Source organism: Micropterus dolomieu, linkage group LG22, assembly GCF_021292245.1.
Source record: "Micropterus dolomieu isolate WLL.071019.BEF.003 ecotype Adirondacks linkage group LG22, ASM2129224v1, whole genome shotgun sequence".
In the NCBI taxonomy this organism is placed as follows: Eukaryota; Metazoa; Chordata; class Actinopteri; order Centrarchiformes; family Centrarchidae; genus Micropterus; species Micropterus dolomieu.
Genome location: NC_060171.1, coordinates 9,792,135 through 9,808,456, shown reverse-complemented (window position 1 = coordinate 9,808,456; position 16,322 = coordinate 9,792,135). Strand labels below are relative to the sequence as shown.

The 16,322-nt window shown below is 41.4% G+C and overlaps 2 protein-coding genes across 8 annotated transcripts in view; both read right to left on the bottom strand.

The window, feature by feature from the left end:
- Positions 1–10,907, bottom strand: part of syt12 (synaptotagmin XII) — a 28,775-nt gene extending 17,868 nt beyond the window's left edge. Inside the window, exons 1-2 of one of the 2 annotated variants that reach the window (XM_046038738.1) lie at positions 10,367–10,907; positions 7,973–8,465 (exon numbers count right to left, since the gene is read on the bottom strand). The gene's annotated coding sequence lies outside the window, so the exon portion shown is untranslated. Of the gene's footprint in view, positions 1–2,627; positions 2,692–7,972; positions 8,466–10,366 lie in introns of those variants that run through there. The other variant, XM_046038739.1, reaches the window with a different exon arrangement.
- Positions 10,908–11,368: 461 nt separating this feature from the next.
- Positions 11,369–16,322, bottom strand: part of peak1 (pseudopodium-enriched atypical kinase 1) — a 114,319-nt gene continuing 109,365 nt past the window's right edge. For all 6 annotated transcript variants that reach the window (XM_046037322.1, XM_046037321.1, XM_046037324.1 and 3 more), the window contains one exon: positions 11,369–15,788. In XM_046037322.1, the coding sequence (XP_045893278.1) occupies positions 14,403–15,788 (1,386 nt within the window). In that variant the 3' untranslated portion in view covers positions 11,369–14,402. The remainder of the gene's footprint in view (positions 15,789–16,322) is intronic.

The window sequence follows — 16,322 nt, the reverse complement described above, 5'->3', positions numbered from 1 at the left end:
TGCCACAGTAAGGCTAAGCAGAAGTGTCTCAGATCATGTGATAAGGAAGTATGAATGAGGAGGCTGAAAACAGCTTGTGTAATAAACCGAGACGAGGAAATAAGGAAAACAGACAAGGAGATGCCGCCATTAAGGACAAAAAAAAATTATAATGTGGACCAGGCTAAATCTTCTTACACAACTTTTTCTAATTGCAATGATTAAGCTGAATGTCAAGCCCACAGTACTGGAGCACAATGTCTTATTTCCACGATATCAACACTTACAGATACCGGATAGATCTTAGACTCCTTCAGCTGGCAGCTTATAAACACATGACTGTGGAGGTGAAAATCAGCATAAAAGCTTTTCCACTGATGTGTCATCTTCATGCCCACATGAGCTCCACTCTCTTGCTTCTTTAGATTTATATCACCGTTGCTGCAGGGTCCTGTGTCTGATAACATTCCTCATAAAGCCTAAGAAGATTGTCTCCCTCCAGTGCACACAGAGAGCAGCTGTGTAGTGGATGTTTTAATTACCAAGATATTCTTGAAATGAATATCTTGTCACAGTGTCTGCCCGCAAAACCTGCGATGAGTGTTAAGTGGCATGTGAGTAATACAATGGAACAGAGATTGTGAAATTTGTGAAATGCAATTTTCCAGAACAGTAATGAGGCCATCAGAGGTAAAGTCAGAGTTACCAATCATGCATGCTCATCAACACGGAAATACCCAAGCAAATGTTTCTCCTCATGCATTGTGGGCTGCAAAGACAGGATACTATCTCAGACTAGCTGCATTGAGTTGCTGGGATAACCTTGAAAACTTGATTCTGCAACATTGTTTCCCATGCACTGAGGAATCAGTCCAGACTGAGACCTGACTGTGTGTGAGTTTTATTCCAGATGCTTGAATCTGGATGTTTGTCCTCCAGGAAATTCGGCCTCTCCTCTTGTTCCTCTCTCTCTCCCTCTCACTCTCACTCTCCATCTGGGCTCCTTTCTCCTACTCATGTGAATGACACCTGAAGTTGCTTAACGTCTCCCCAGATCCATTCTTCATAGGTCTTACAATCTATCCGTAATTCTGTTAACATTATTTTCCATATTGTAATTCTAATATATGTGTGTGTGAGTCAAATGTACTCCATCAGTATTGGCTTTTTGCAGATACAATATCACAGCCATATATAATACAAACAAATTAAATAGTATCAGTTTTCTGATTGCTGTAGAGGATGCTGTGTAATTGCGTCAGGCGGGAGAAAAATGAGATAAAACAACTCATGCAATGAGTTGGCAGATGGAGGCTTGTTTTGGAACAGTTGTCTTTACCTTGTGTTTTCAACCTTAGTTTGCCAATAAGAAGCTTAGAAGCTTACAGGTTGGGCAAAATGTTTTTCACCGTACTGTATTCAAATGACTGTAATGAAATCTAATATTCATTAAAAGAGTGCACCCTCCATCTCTAAACAATCACGCACGGTTTTCGCAATTCTGGTTATTAATTAGAATAAGAAAACATGAGTAAAAGATCCTGACTTAAACACCTCAATAGGAAGAAAGAATATAGTTACCGTTTTTGAAGGGGTAGTTTTAATAACGTTGCATGTGAACCATCTCTCCATTTACTCTCTGTTTTTGGTTGTACCACATGACCTCTACAGCTAAGTGAAAGATGCTCCCCTTACAAGACAAGACACACCGCCTGATCTCTTTCAACTGGTGTAACACTCATGACAACAGCTTGAGCAGGTCCAGCTTTTATCTTTTTTTAAGTCTAAAAAAAAAGAATGCTGGAGTGTTGGATGTGGTGATTTCTTAATGGTTCTTAACTTCAGAAGCAACAATGGCTCTTAAACAATTACTCAAGTATAGTACTAAAGTACAAATATCACAGCCACATATTGTACTTAGTAGGCTACTCCACTACATTTGTCTGACAGCTATAGTTGCCTGTTACTTTTCAGATTATATTTTTTCTTCTTTTCTTCCTCATGTTCTTTCCTGTCCAGTGAATGATAAGTGTTCCTTTATGGAGGAAATGATCCTACATTTCCAGCTATTTCTTTTTTGCATAGTGAGTACTTTTACTCACTGTGTATTTTGCAGATACTGCTTACAAACTTTTACTTAATTTCAAACTGTGGCATTGCTACTTTTTTTCAAGTAAAGGATCTCAATACTCCTACCACCACCGATTAATCGCATAGTTATGCGCAAAATTTAATAATGAATTCTAAAGTAGTGTAGACCTATTGCGCACTTTTAGTTTAAATGTAGACCTACTGCCATACACAAAAGTGCAATACGTGGTTTGCAAACACTTAATAAGGTGCTTTTTAGAAGCAGTACTTCACTGTGCTCGCCTCGCGCACATGCCCGCCACGGAGCACAAATCACTGGAAAGACTGATCCTCGCTGTTTGAGGGTTTCCGGAATCTATTACTGTTTACTAAATAGGACGTCAACAGGAGGGAATTCGCATGGCAGAGCATCCCCGCGAAACTATATGAAGGGCTATCAGGTAAAGTTTTGTAGCCTTTAATTTTAACTTTAGTTAAATATTCTACAACCGTTGCCATGGTTACTTTAGAGCGCCTGCTGTTTGCTCGCGGAGCGCTTGTCTCCCCTTTCTGATTACCTGAGTGAACCCGCGTGGCCAAGCGGCTACGTTGCGATTTTAAGGACGTTCAGCATGTAGTATATCCACTTGGCATGTCTTACTTTTGTTTATCATCCAACGTAGTCTGCCTAAGCCTCGATCCGCTGCAGGCTGATCAACATCCCACCCCTCCTGTGACACATGGTTTGACTGTGTTGGTGTAGGCTATTCAGAGCCAGTGAGAAACGGACTTTAAAAATAATAATAATAATAATAATAAAACACTGCGTTAACGTGAGATAAAATAATTGTCGGCGTTAATTAAATAATGCGTTAACGCGTTAATGCAAACAATAATAACTTGCAATAATTTCCAGTAATAATAGGCCTATCATAGATCTAAGAGTGAGTGTTTAGCCTACTTCATGTCTGCCCATGTTTTTGAGTGTGAAATGCTTCTTTGTTGCTTTGGTTTCTCTGTGGTCTGGTGCCTGTCAAAACAAAAAACTAACTTGACTATAGGAGGAAACAAACACAATCCCAGCAGCCTCCTATGTGTCTCAGCAGCAGATTCGGCACACTGGATGTAAATAGGCCATAGCTGCTATAGCCAGGAAGAAAACAAGAAATTCCCTCTGTTGGAGCTGCATATTAAAACAGGTCTGATCAATAAGAACAGACACAGTGATTTATGTCCACACACACACACACACACACACACATATACAAATATACACAAATAAAGGGGAAAGAACAGAGGAGAGGTTAGATAAGGAGATAAACAAGACAAAGATCAGATGATAGTAAGACATAATACAGAAGACTAAAGAAAACATGAGTGTCTATTTTCAAAAAGAAAATATGAAACAGAGAGCAGCTGGGAAGAAAGAACAAGGGGTGGGGAATCAGAGGCCTGTCAGCTGCTCTCCTCTGACTCTTTCTTGCTCGCTCTCCAAACAACTGATCAATCAACTTTGCTTTTAATCTCCCCCAATGACTCATAATCAAATTAACTGCCTTGCTGCCGCGCTCAGTGATACGTCCAGATATAGCATTGCACAGCAATCTTAGCACGGACAAGGCAGCAAAGCAGTTTGTGTATCTCTCTTTGTGTCCTAGCTCCTCACATATCTGCTTGTTTCCATGCCAGCTACACTTGGATTTTCTGGTTTAGACAGCTCATTTGGTGGATGGTTAAATAAAAGTCGCATCATACTGACTGGTGCCGTCTTTGAAATGTCAGCGGTGGCGCTAGCTGAGGCAGGAAGACCATGTATTTCCTTTTCTGGCACACTAAACAGTATGGCAGTATGGGTACTGGAAGGCACCCTAACAGCTTACAGACCAGGCTAGCAGCTCTGTGAGGCTGTATTTAGGATTAACAAACAAAAGATCAGATTTTGATGGGGATTATGGATGAGAACCAAAACATCTTTAATCTTCATTTTATGACCAGTTTCAGTCGATCCTGACTACATTAAGACTCGACTCTGCTTTGTTAAAGATGATGTTTGCAAGCCATTTTCACTCAAAATGGAGAGAATGGGAAAGGTGGCTTTGAGTATAACAGCAAGCAGGGAAGTGTTTGCACTCTGTCTAGTTTGATTATTCAGTGGAGAGCTACTTAAACTTGATTTGTCTCCAGAATTCTGGAGGTTAAATATTTTCTCTCCGTCTTGCCAGAATCATCTATGTGCAGTTTGTGATGAGCTTACGAGAAAAACCCGCTCTAAACCACATTATCAACAGAATGTCGAGAATGATAATACACAGAGGGAATAAAACTCTAGAAACACAATCAAAACTAAACTCGTTTGGTCGTGTTGGACTATTTTATGCCAATAAATGATCACAGCACATTATTTTCCAGAATCAGCTTGATCATGGTCTCACACGTGGATGTGTGCCAATACACCCACAGTCTAGGTAATTAAATAAGATGCTCCCATTTATTTGCACACCTGCATCAACCTTTTCCCACTTTTGTAATCTTGAAGTCTCACTCTGGAGACCTGAAGTTAACACCAAAAAGCTAAATCAGACGTGATCACTGCTTCCCACCCCGCTAACTCATTATACCTACTACTTATTAGATTAACAACCACACAATTAGGCTAATACAGGACGGGGAAAGCACTTAGTGCTGCAAAAATGTCTGTCAGACTCGATTTAATGTTTTGGAAAAAGGTTCATTCACTCTCACTAATGTGAAAGCCTTCTCCAAATTCTCCAAAGTGGGGAAGAGCAGTGGTTTGAAGCCAAGCCAGAGCTTCACTGATTAACTGCAGTCAGATACAGGTATTTGGACAGTAACACGTTTTTTATGCCCCCACTCTGCATATTGGCTTTGTTGCAGATATATATGTATATATTAATTTCAGTTTGACTGTCATTTCAATGTATTTTCATCCATGTGACATGAACGGCTAAAAACTTGAAACGAGTTGTGGAAAACTAGAATAGGTCCAAAGAAAAGTTTGACATATAGAGAAATACGCTTCTTCACTTTCTTGCTGAGAGTTAGATGATATGGTAAGCTGTAGTAAGTATGTAGCCAGACCCAGCAGCTGGTTAGCATACCCTAATTTAGCATAAAGAGTGGAAACAGCAAGCCTGACCAGCACCTCTCAAGCTCTAAAATTAAGCCACTGGTAACTGCAGCCAGCCCAGAAATAGTCTGGCAAATAACAATGGTAAATAGTTTTTTGCACATATTAAACAAACGCAATATAACTTGTTAATTACGGAGCTTTTTTGTGACCTTTGGACAGAGCCAGGCTAGCTGTTTCCCTTTTTTCCCCATGCGTATGCTAAGCTAACTAGATCTAGCTACATATTTCCAGTACAGACGTGAGGGTGATATCAATCTTCTTGTCAAACTCTCTGTCAGACCCAAAATGTTGCTTTAAGATAACATTCAATGAAGCAACCAGTTTTATATGTTGTCAATACTGTTTGATGCCTGATAATGTCAAGAAGTCTTAATCTCATCAGTGTGATTCATCTTGTGACACTTTCTTCTACGATTCTCTCTTTCTGCTGCATTTCGAGGCATCTCCAAGAAGAGAGCTCCGACCACAGGCATTCAACAAGAAATGAGGCAATCCATTACATGATTTAGTCTGGAAAAATTAGATGTGATACTTTAAGGCTCGATCTTAGGAAAGACCATTTTGATAATGGCAGAGGGCCTCTAGGTGTAGACTCACAGTGTCACATGTCTCCAGTGTTCATCTAAGTGCTCTCAGTTTTCTTAATGTAATAAGACTCTTCATCTGAGGAGTTCAACGGGGAGACAGCAGGGGGAAGGTGGTGTGTTAGGGTTGTGAGAGTGTGTGTGTGTGTGTAAATGCAGGGGATGCCCATGACAGAGAGCAAGAAAGAGAGTAGATGTTAAACGAATGACTGAGATGATTGCAAGTGCTGGTGGAGGAATTGAATCCTGAGCAGGTCGTATTTCAGCCCGGCGAGGAGGAGGCGGGAGTCCCAGTGACACAAAAACACACCCACACATACATACACGCACACATACACACAGCTATTTCACCTCCAAGCTGAGCCATTTCACACAGATATCCGGCATCATTAGAAAGCTGCGGGGAACACACCCGAAGAACCGGAGAGATCAGAGTTAACAAGTTATGTTAACAAGATTGAATTATTTCCCCCGGCGTTTGAGTTTGAAATCTCTAAAGCACAGTCAGGTTGTTTTTCATGTGAACTTTCCCCTTTTTTGGATCCTCAATGTGCATCATCATTTCAAAATCACATTGCTTTGAGAGACAGAAAGTCTACTCCTACACATATTTTAACTGTTAATTGACACAAAAATCTGTCCAGCTATTCACAACTTTTATTTTTTAAGAACACAAAAAGGAAGCAAAGAGGTAAAAAAAAAAGAAAAAGAGAAATCAGTATGGGCAGCTTCAGGAGGAAACAGGATGTCAAAAAGCAAAGAAAGAGGAACAATTTTAGTTACAGTAAATAGGACCACAGTTAGCTCCAAACGTCCATACAAATCTAAAACCTCTGACAGCCTCAAAGACAGATTGGGAAGGAGTATTTAATCAACAAAACACACCAATTATTATTATTTTCAGGCATCATTATCTACATCACGTTATAGGATTAACATGGGTCAAAAGCCAACATTTAAAGCACATGTAGCAATTGTGAGTGAGACACACCAGCCTGTCTATTCACAACTCCTTGTCACAGGTTTCATAATGTCTGATTTAACCAAAGCGCAATGTTATCTTCTCAGAATGTTTCATTTGATACTTTTTAGATGCCTGAAGTGGTAAAACTATCCAACATTTCATAATGAAAAAAAACAAAAATTAAGGGCAACCTGGTGGTCTAGAGGGTTAAAATGTGGACATTAAACTGCAACCACCCCTAATATGACAAGGGCAGGTGTCTTTGTTGCATGTCACTTCCCATCTCCTGTCATTTCTCTACCATCGACTGCGAAATAAATTCATAAAATGCCCCCAAAGGGAAAAACGTACCCCCTGATTTAGAAGATCATGTGGCACACAAGCAAACACAAAGTTTCATTTGAACAGCACTTACAATCAGGACTCAGCACTTTCTGAACACTGGCTGAACTCAAAAGTAACAAAAGATGGCGCTGAATGCTTCATTATTATCTGATCACATAGTCCATGATTTAACTTGTTAATTTTGTACTACATTTCATTTAGGCAAGGATCTTACTCAGATCAAGTGTTTGTGATGGGATCAGATTAAACACTGGAGGTTTTACCCAGTCTTACAATGGCTTTCCTCAATATTCAAGACATAACAATTATTAGCAGCTCTAAAAATCTGAGTAAACTCTACTCTGCAAACAATATTCTGGCTGAATCTGACTTCAGCCTTACACCACATCCCTAAAGCTGCTCATCAAACCTGCACTAAGTTTTTTTTAAGGTGACAGTTTTCAGTTGGAGTTCAGCAGAGTGGTGCTGAATGGACAGCTCACGCTGCTCAGGGTGCCATTTGTTTTCCCTCCTTCAACCCCTGCAGTCACAGAAGGCATCACTTCACTGCCACAGCCAACAACCTGCTTGTTGTTAAGGTCGACTTGGAATGCGAATCAATATTTGGGTCGACTGAGAGAAAAGAGCGGAGCCGCGAAAATACCGTGCCAGAAAAGCCTGCCATCCCGTCTGCTGGGATGCATTCATATGCGCAGCTAATGCCTCACACGCTTTAAAGTAATCCCTTCACTGTTGACAATGAAGCAGAGGAAAAAAGACCCATGCAAGTCCCGCCATTATGCATGTTGCGTTTATGCATTTATTGCGTTTTGTACACAGAGGAGTGCAGGAGCGCAGCGGCTTGTGGCCAAATGGCCTTAGTGAGTACGCATTTCTTACCCGGAGTTTTCTTTTGGTGCAGTAGGGAAGGAGGAGGAGGAGGAGGAAGAGGAGGAGGGGGGTAGACCAACTCCACCGCTCTCCCTTCTTCAGGCGCCTCTCTCCATCCAATGACACCGGTGCCGGACTGGTCTGTGTGTCCCGGGGATGGATGAGGGATGGAAACGGCGTTCACACTCCTCCCGTTTCAGCGCATCCGAAAGCTGTCAGACGTGGCCAGCTGGAGGAGGAAGAGGAGCAGAGGGATGATGAAGGAGGAGGAGGGTTTATCTTCCACTCTGAGGTGTCCGTCTCTTTGTGCTGCTGCTGGCTGGAGTCTGGAAAGCTGCTGCCAGAGGCATTTCTGTGTGATCCGCAGCTCACCCCAGACCTACCGACTGCAGAAACAAAGTCCCACCCCTGCAGCGAAACTTCCACGCCGGGCCGCTCAATAACACGACCACCGCCTCCTCCTCTAAGGTACCACAGCAGCATCGGCAGCACTGTAGAGGACCTGCACGCACACACACAAACATGCGCGCGCGCGCACACACACACACAAACACACACACACACACACACACACACACACAGTTGTGTCACTATCTTTGTGGGGACCAGTCATTAACATAATGCATTTCCCAGCCCCTTGTATTTATGTGAGCATATTTCAGAGACATCCCAACTCAACACAAAAGTCCTTCCTCATCATCTCTCCTCAAACTGACGCCCACAAGAAACCCCTCCCGACCCCCAAATTGGCAAATTCTCTCCCAAGAATGAACCTCCTACTCAATATCATCATCATCATTTGAGCTGTTAGGGATGATTCAGTGTGAAATTACATAACTGTCTGGGCAGGGTGCAGTGATGACACCTCTGATAGCAAAACACTCATCTTTATTCATCCTCTCACCGTGGCTATTTCCAGGGAATCAAACTAAAGGTAAATCAAACTACTGCCATGCAGTGCAAAGTCAAAACTAACTAAAGTCAATTTTGAGGTGCTACACTCTTCAACATTTCAGGACATATTTCTATTTTTATGTTTTTGCAATCTGAAACTGCTTGGCAAAATGCTATTTTGCAGATATGATATTTGATTAGTTGGTGAAAAACGGTCAAAATGTTGTCTGGCTGAATGGTGAGCAATTGGACAAGTAACTGGGAATGATTCCAGTTTACTGTCATCCTCCACCTGCTCTTATCTCCTGTAAATTCCCAGAGCCCCGGTTTGACCTGCTTTGACCTAATCCAACAACATTATTGATTAAGTAATGACTCACAATGCAGGAAATAAACCTACTGGTGTATCACTCAGGATCCAAACTGAGAGATTTCTGCCCCTCAAGTACAAATTCCAGAAAGGAGCAAATATTGCACTTTTTGCTCCACTACATTTGTCTGATAGCTTTGATTCCTTTTCAGATTACAGTTATTCATACCCTTCCTGTCCAGTGAAAACCATGTGTCTCCAAATTTGGTGATTTTGAATTAGATTTTTTTCTTCCTGACAAACGGAAAGATGAAATGTTCCTTAATGGGTTGAGAAAATTCTCCTACTTAAGGTAAATAAAGCTCATGAAAAGCTGACTTGTCAGAGATAAATGGTTCTCAAAAGACAGCGATGCTATAAACACATGACCTTGTAGAATACGATGCGTTCCTGTACATTAATCTACCCAACAGTGTATAAAGCAGCTAATTAGCACAACCATACAGCAGTAAAATACAACATACACATTAATGCATCAGTAATATTTATCCAAAAACATCCTCTATAATAATAATAATAATAATAGTAGTAAAACACAGACTTTTCCTGCACAATTGACCTTTTTAAGTAAACTTTGTTTATAATACTTTAGAATGCAGAATTTTCACTGTGGTTTTGGTACGTTTACTTATGTCAAGGATCTGAATAGTTCTTTCACCACTGCATGGGCAGTCTGATACAAACCTCTTTCCTGTGAACGAAAACTCTACTTGATCATTTTGTGTCACATGCAACATGAAACACTAAATCTGGAAGGAATTACTGTGTGAATAAAATAATAGAGCATCCTAATAATCCAAATGCAATTTTATTTATTGTATAATACTGGAGTAGATGGACAGAATTTCCTCTTTCCTCATTGTCAGTTGCAAAGATGAGTGAGACATGTGAGTAAACCATGTTATGTTAGATAAGAGTATAATCTCAGTCTAGACAGGATTAGCTTGTTATAGTTCAAGCTAAATGACAGTTTAGAGTAATGCTTGTGAACATTTTCACTTTCACATTTGTCCTACTAAATTCATACAGGATGTTTTCATGGCTTTCAGCCACACTGAACACTGAAAGTCAAATCCCTGTAATAGTCAGTTTATAAGAGGCTTAACAGCAGGAGAAGGGTGAATTCTGGTTTTCTTTACCTCTTGAATGTCTCCATCTGGTGGCGGAGCTACTGCAGTGATGTTGGCACAGCAATACTCCATGTTCCAACGTAGCAAGGTGCAAAACACCTCCTTTGCGGAGTCTGTGTATGACTACTACAAATGTTGTGAAATTCATAGTGTTTCAGTTGGCCCAAACTGTCATTTTTATCCACTGAACAAGAAATGTGTTTTAATAAGAGGTGAAAGAGCATTTAAGTGATTTACTCTTACTCTGATTTTTAATCAAATTTATCTTCAAAATGATCATTTAGAAAATGCACACACCCTAATTTTTGTTTATACTAGTCCCCAAAATTTCCCTGATCAATAGTGAGCTGGGAAGAAATGATGTACTTTGGAGTTAATGTTGGGCACTATAACTTAATCAGTATCAGTTATATCTTTAAATCCTAAATATTCAAATCCTATATTCTGAAAAACTTTCACTGATCCATGTTCCCAGAAACATTAGACTTTAACATTAATAACTAAATAATTCTCTTGACTCTGAGAGCAGTGTGGGATGTAAGATACATGGTCTCCTCTGAGATAATGCCAGCAAAGAATCAGAGGTTCTTGAAATTTACAAAAAGAGATCCAATTCAAACACTCAGAGTGCAGGTTTCTCTGGAGATGAAAAAATTCACAGGGATTTGGCTGATGTTTCAAATAAAACTGAGAAGATGAATGTTTCCAGTTTTAGTACGGTCACCGTAAATAATTTAAAAGGCTCATTATCAGCCCAAGCCTCGAGGATGGTTCTTATTTTTCTGAAATCAGTGATAGCATCAGCCCAGGTCCAAAAGGACTAGAAACAAAAGGGTTTCACCGCACAAACTACTCTTAATCCTCAAGTACATAATAAAATACTTCAGCAGTTTTAAAAATGACTTAAAATGCCATATAATCAGTCTGAATGCAAACTTGTCCAGTTACTGTAAATTCTAGCTATTCTCTGCTGAAGGGTAGGATCAACAGCAATAACACAGTGGCACAAAGTGTATATATAAAAACATATATTTATTATTGTTCTGTTACTGTTGGTTAACTTGATCAACAATAAATGGCGGCAGGCCAGGAGACATACTGTACACATATTAATAGAAAGCCTTAGAAGCTTCTGTTTTTCTCTTCAGTGGCAATTAACAATGCAGAGAGAAAACAACAGGGGAAAGAGATGGAGAGAGAGAAAGAGAGAGAAAATTAATAATATTCGCTGTAGGCCATACAGTTGATGAATGTTGGGTTTTAATGGTGCGTTCAAAAGTCATCCTTCAGCCTCTTTTCAAAAGTGGTTCATCTCTCGGGTAACTTTACAAGAGGGGTACGAATACTGTACATTGTTTATTAATGCTTCTCATTATGTGACTTGAAGAATAAGATCTTTTTCAGTTATCCTTTGTTTAGGACAGTGATAACTACTCACTTTTCCTTCTCCCAAAACAAGCGAGGTTGAAGAAAATCAAGTAAAGCTTTAAGAATGAATAAATGGTATTTAGTCTCTCTACAGACCGAAATGGATGTGCTCGGTACTCAACAAAATAGTGTGTGGATTAAAATAGATAAAAGGTTATATATATTTATACTATATATACTATATAAAGGCTTAAATCTCTAGACACAAGGACAGCCACCAGTGCTGCCCACACACATTCCTTAGTACACAAACCCTTTAATGCAGCAACAAACTCACACCTGCTTTGTCTCATTTTCACTCCATGGACCATTAAGTATTCTACTGTACATCTGCAGTAAAACGATCACAGGATCCTGATCCCAAAAGTACATTTACTCACCCAACAACAAGCTGAACTGCTGCAGTTTTCGGAATTGAAAACACAAACTTAACCAGAGTAAATAAACCAAGTAAACTTCTGGATGCAAAGCCTTTGCATAATGTCAGTGTGATATCAAAGGGAACATTCTGCACAAAAGTACATATAGAGTCCAGTTAAGATCTGAGTTAAAGATGCTTTCCAGGGTGTTTGATCAACATAATCCATGTGCATTAAACTGAAAATGTTAAGCGTTTCCCATTGTTTTCATGGGGAAGCTGAGGCTTGTGTACATGCATTACTTCCACTGACTCCAGCCTGGAAGGTACTGATCAATATCACAGAGCTCATTTAATTAAAGCAGAATAAATCTAGCAGTGAGGTCAATGCGGGATCTGCCGTCCTATTGGCCGGATAACAACAAAGAGGACGGGAAAACAAGGCAGGAGGAATGGAAGCAAGTCTCAGTGGTTGAGTAGATAGTTTCTCTTCAAGGCTGTGGTTGATTATTACACACAGAGTTTGTGTGAAACTAAGTGGTTCAGTTCAGTTGAGTGTGTTTCTGAAGCGGATGAGACCAGGTCCAAATGTTTCAGTCCAGGCAAACCTTTTACATTCCACACGCTGCGACACAATTCAAATCCAGTTCCTCGAATTCACAGGAACTTTTCTCAGTCTCTCCCTGCATCATCATGTCCTCAGTCTCCATCGAGGAGCGCCGACGTTCAGACTGAATGTGCAAATGTCGTCCGTAAAGCAGAACCGTTCGAAGACAACTTGTCAAAAACAACACAATAGACAAAGAACTTTTTTGCAGTCCCTGAAACATCTGTCTCCCAACCACTGTAACAAGTTCTTTACATGGAACTTAACTTGGTTTCTTAAATTGCAGGATTGAGCTGAAATGAATCAGTTTATGTGCCACAAACTAAAGGAAGGGAGGATTAGTAAAAGACTGCACAATATCACAAAAAGTTTCATACGCTGTTACCTCCAAAGGAAACAACAAACAAAGATATTAATTGCACATACTCCGACAACAAACCAAACCAACAGCCAGGGCAGTTGTGTCCCATATTTTAACTTCAAATTGTATAAAATCTGTTAACTAAGCTCTGAAAACTACAACAAAGCCAAAATAAGCTGTGTTCATAGCCTACCTCGTCCAAATCCCTGTGCAGAGGTGTATGAGGTATGAAACAACAGCATTTAAGGGTATAACCTTTGCTGAACTCCAGACTGGCTTATGAATTTTTAAACTATGAATAGTGACATTTGAACTGAGTCTCAGCGGTGCAAACATTGGGATAAACCAATAATACATCTGGTTACAGTAATCATGTCTGACTGCATTTTGTTATTAACTGAAATAAACATATCTGGTAAAAACCTATAAATGCTTCTCTAAACTGTCTAAATGAACAATGTGTGGCAGATCTTTGGCTTCAGTGGTAAAACATATTTCACTTCTGCATCAGTCTAGATTTAAAAAGAAAATAAAATCTCACTGTGATTAGATTGTACTTTGAAGAGGATAAATATCAATGGTTCGGAGCTTCATTTGAACGCTCCCCCTGATTCCCTTCATTTTAAATGGCCTCCCTTCATTTCTCTTTTTAGGCTTTCCAGATTTCTGAATCTGCACAAATAATGGATTAAATAATTGTGAGATAAATTTCCATTTCTGATGCTTTTTGAAGTTTTCTCTTCAGATGAGACTTTCCTATAAAATATTAATGTGTAACACTATAAAATCTCAAATTTATTCCATTTGACAGTGCCTCAAACAAATCCTGGAGACAGCTGCCATGCAAACTATATGTTAAATGTATGAACCTTACAAATCTAGAGATCCCTCACATACGGAGTAATTTGGGTGGAGTGTTACTGCACATGTGAGATGTGGCCAGTTAAAGACACAGATGAACTGGACTTAACACAAGATGTCTGGCAAGTCACTGCCATGAGCAAAAATTACTTCAACTTGCTGTAATGCTTCACAGTTTTTCTTGGACTGGATATGAGAACCATCCCGCTGTTATTAATGAGTGCTAAGAATAACCCTGTTGGATGTGGACACAGCCTCTCACTCTATGGATTGATTTGTGAGAAAACAGACATTGCACAACCAGCTGGTTAGTTTTTGGTGAGCACTGTGGCTACTGCAACAACAAAGCTGACTATTAGCTCACGTCACACATTAGTGTCAGCAGAGGCGAGTAGGATCTGTTGCCATAGTAACAGCTAGGTAGGGGAACTCAGAGTGGCTGTGACTGAGTCAGGTGGAGGTTGTGTGCTAGATGTGTTTGAGTTTGGTTCTGTGCCGCGTGCGCTGGCTGGCTCTGGTTCTGGGACTGAGGATGTGGCTGCGGCTGCTTCAAGATGAGGACCACCCGGCTCAGGGTGTCTGTGGTGGCAAACGCCAGATACTGGCAGCACAGCCAGTCCTCAAGGCTCACACCACAAGCCGCGTCCAACGAGCGCTCCGCGAACTTGATCATCATCAGTGTCCGCTTCAGGTCCAGCCAGTTCTGGAGGGTGGCCTCACGCTGGCTGGAAGTGGCCCCTGACATGGGGCCTGTGCTGCTACAGCCCAGCGCCTGGAACAAGTCCTCCCGAGGGCCCCACAGCAGGCACTGCAGGCAGGCCCGGGCCTCAGACATGCGGATCCTTTCTGAGGGGTTGACGGTGAGCAGTAACCTGGCCAGCTGCTGCAGACCCTGTGAATAGAGAGATCTGACAGGCAGTGGTGGAAGGTCCGCCCAGGTGTACTCCCGCTCCTTCAGCTCTGGCGTCTCTTCAAAGGGGTTGGGCCGGTGCAGCATCTCATAGATGAGAATTCCAGTCTGGAACTCATCACACTTGCGGTACTGAGTCGCTGTAACAATTTCGGGTGCCAGGCGTGACTGGTCGCGCAGCGTACCAGGGTCAGCGGCCATGAGACTGCTCTTTTGTTTTGCTTGGGAGAAGTTACTGATAATGAGGCGGGCGGGGCAGGTGGCATTGGCAGCGGAGGCAGCAGCACTGGCAGAGGTTGCACCAGAGCCGCTGCTGCTGCTGCTGTTGTTGTTGGGCTCAACAATTTCCAGGTTCCAGGGGTTGCCGGGCAGGCAGTGGACCAGCAGCAGGTTTTCTAGCCGCAAGTCACAGTGGGTCACATGATAAGGTTTCATGTGCTCCAGGCCGGAGCACAGCTGCAGCAGCAGGAGACAGACCTGACGCTCGTACAGCTCCGGATTATGAGTGTGTCGTGCCACGCCTTCCCGGACAAAGTCAGCCACCGTCTGGAAGGGCACCTCACGTGTGATGACCACCACTCTGCTCTTCAAGCGGCCAGCATTGTTCATGTGGCCTGCTGTTGGGGTTTCATCTAATTTAAAATTTGCAGCTTTGGAGTCCATCATCTTGGCTTCGGTCTTAATCTCTTTTTCTTTCTCCTTCAGCCCGTTACCATCTTCCTCCGCATCCTCTTCCTCCTCCTCCTCTGCATCTTCTTCCTCCTCCCAGGGCAGCAGCCGGTTGGGAACATCAGCCAGGAAGTGTCCACAGTCTTGCTGGATGTTGAAGTGCACGGCCAGACTCTGCCTCACTGCAAGGCTGTGGAAAAACTGCTGCTGGGTCTCCTTTACTTTGCTCCGACAGATCTGGAGAAAGTAAAAATAAGAAAGTAAAATGTTAACATCAATGTAAGGTTTGCTTTTGGGCTAGGGAACCTCTCATGATGAAGCGATTTGGGAATTAACAACTTATTTATAATAAATAATAACACATTTTCTTAGTATCAGCAATTCCCACATAATTACAACGATTAAATCCTACTAACAAGTACTCTCTGTATATCCAAAGCCTATCGTATTCGTTTGTGCCATAGCGTGCCATTGTTGTCCAAAAACTAATTAAAAATGCGCTAATGAGCCACACTGTTGCACTGGCTCATGCTCCTTTATTACTACTAACATGGGCCCTGGACTTTATTTTGAGTTTTGGTACTGTTTTGGTACTGAGAGCCACAGATAGGTTCTCGCTCTGAGAGTACTGAGGGGCAGCTTGAGGGCGCAAAAGTAGGTCGTTTGACATCTGGTCTGATCAGGTCTGAAATTAAAAGTGTTTATAGTTGGTCCCGAAAAAGCTGTGTCATGAATTGCTGGTTTCGGAAAGTTATAGAAATGGTTGGACAC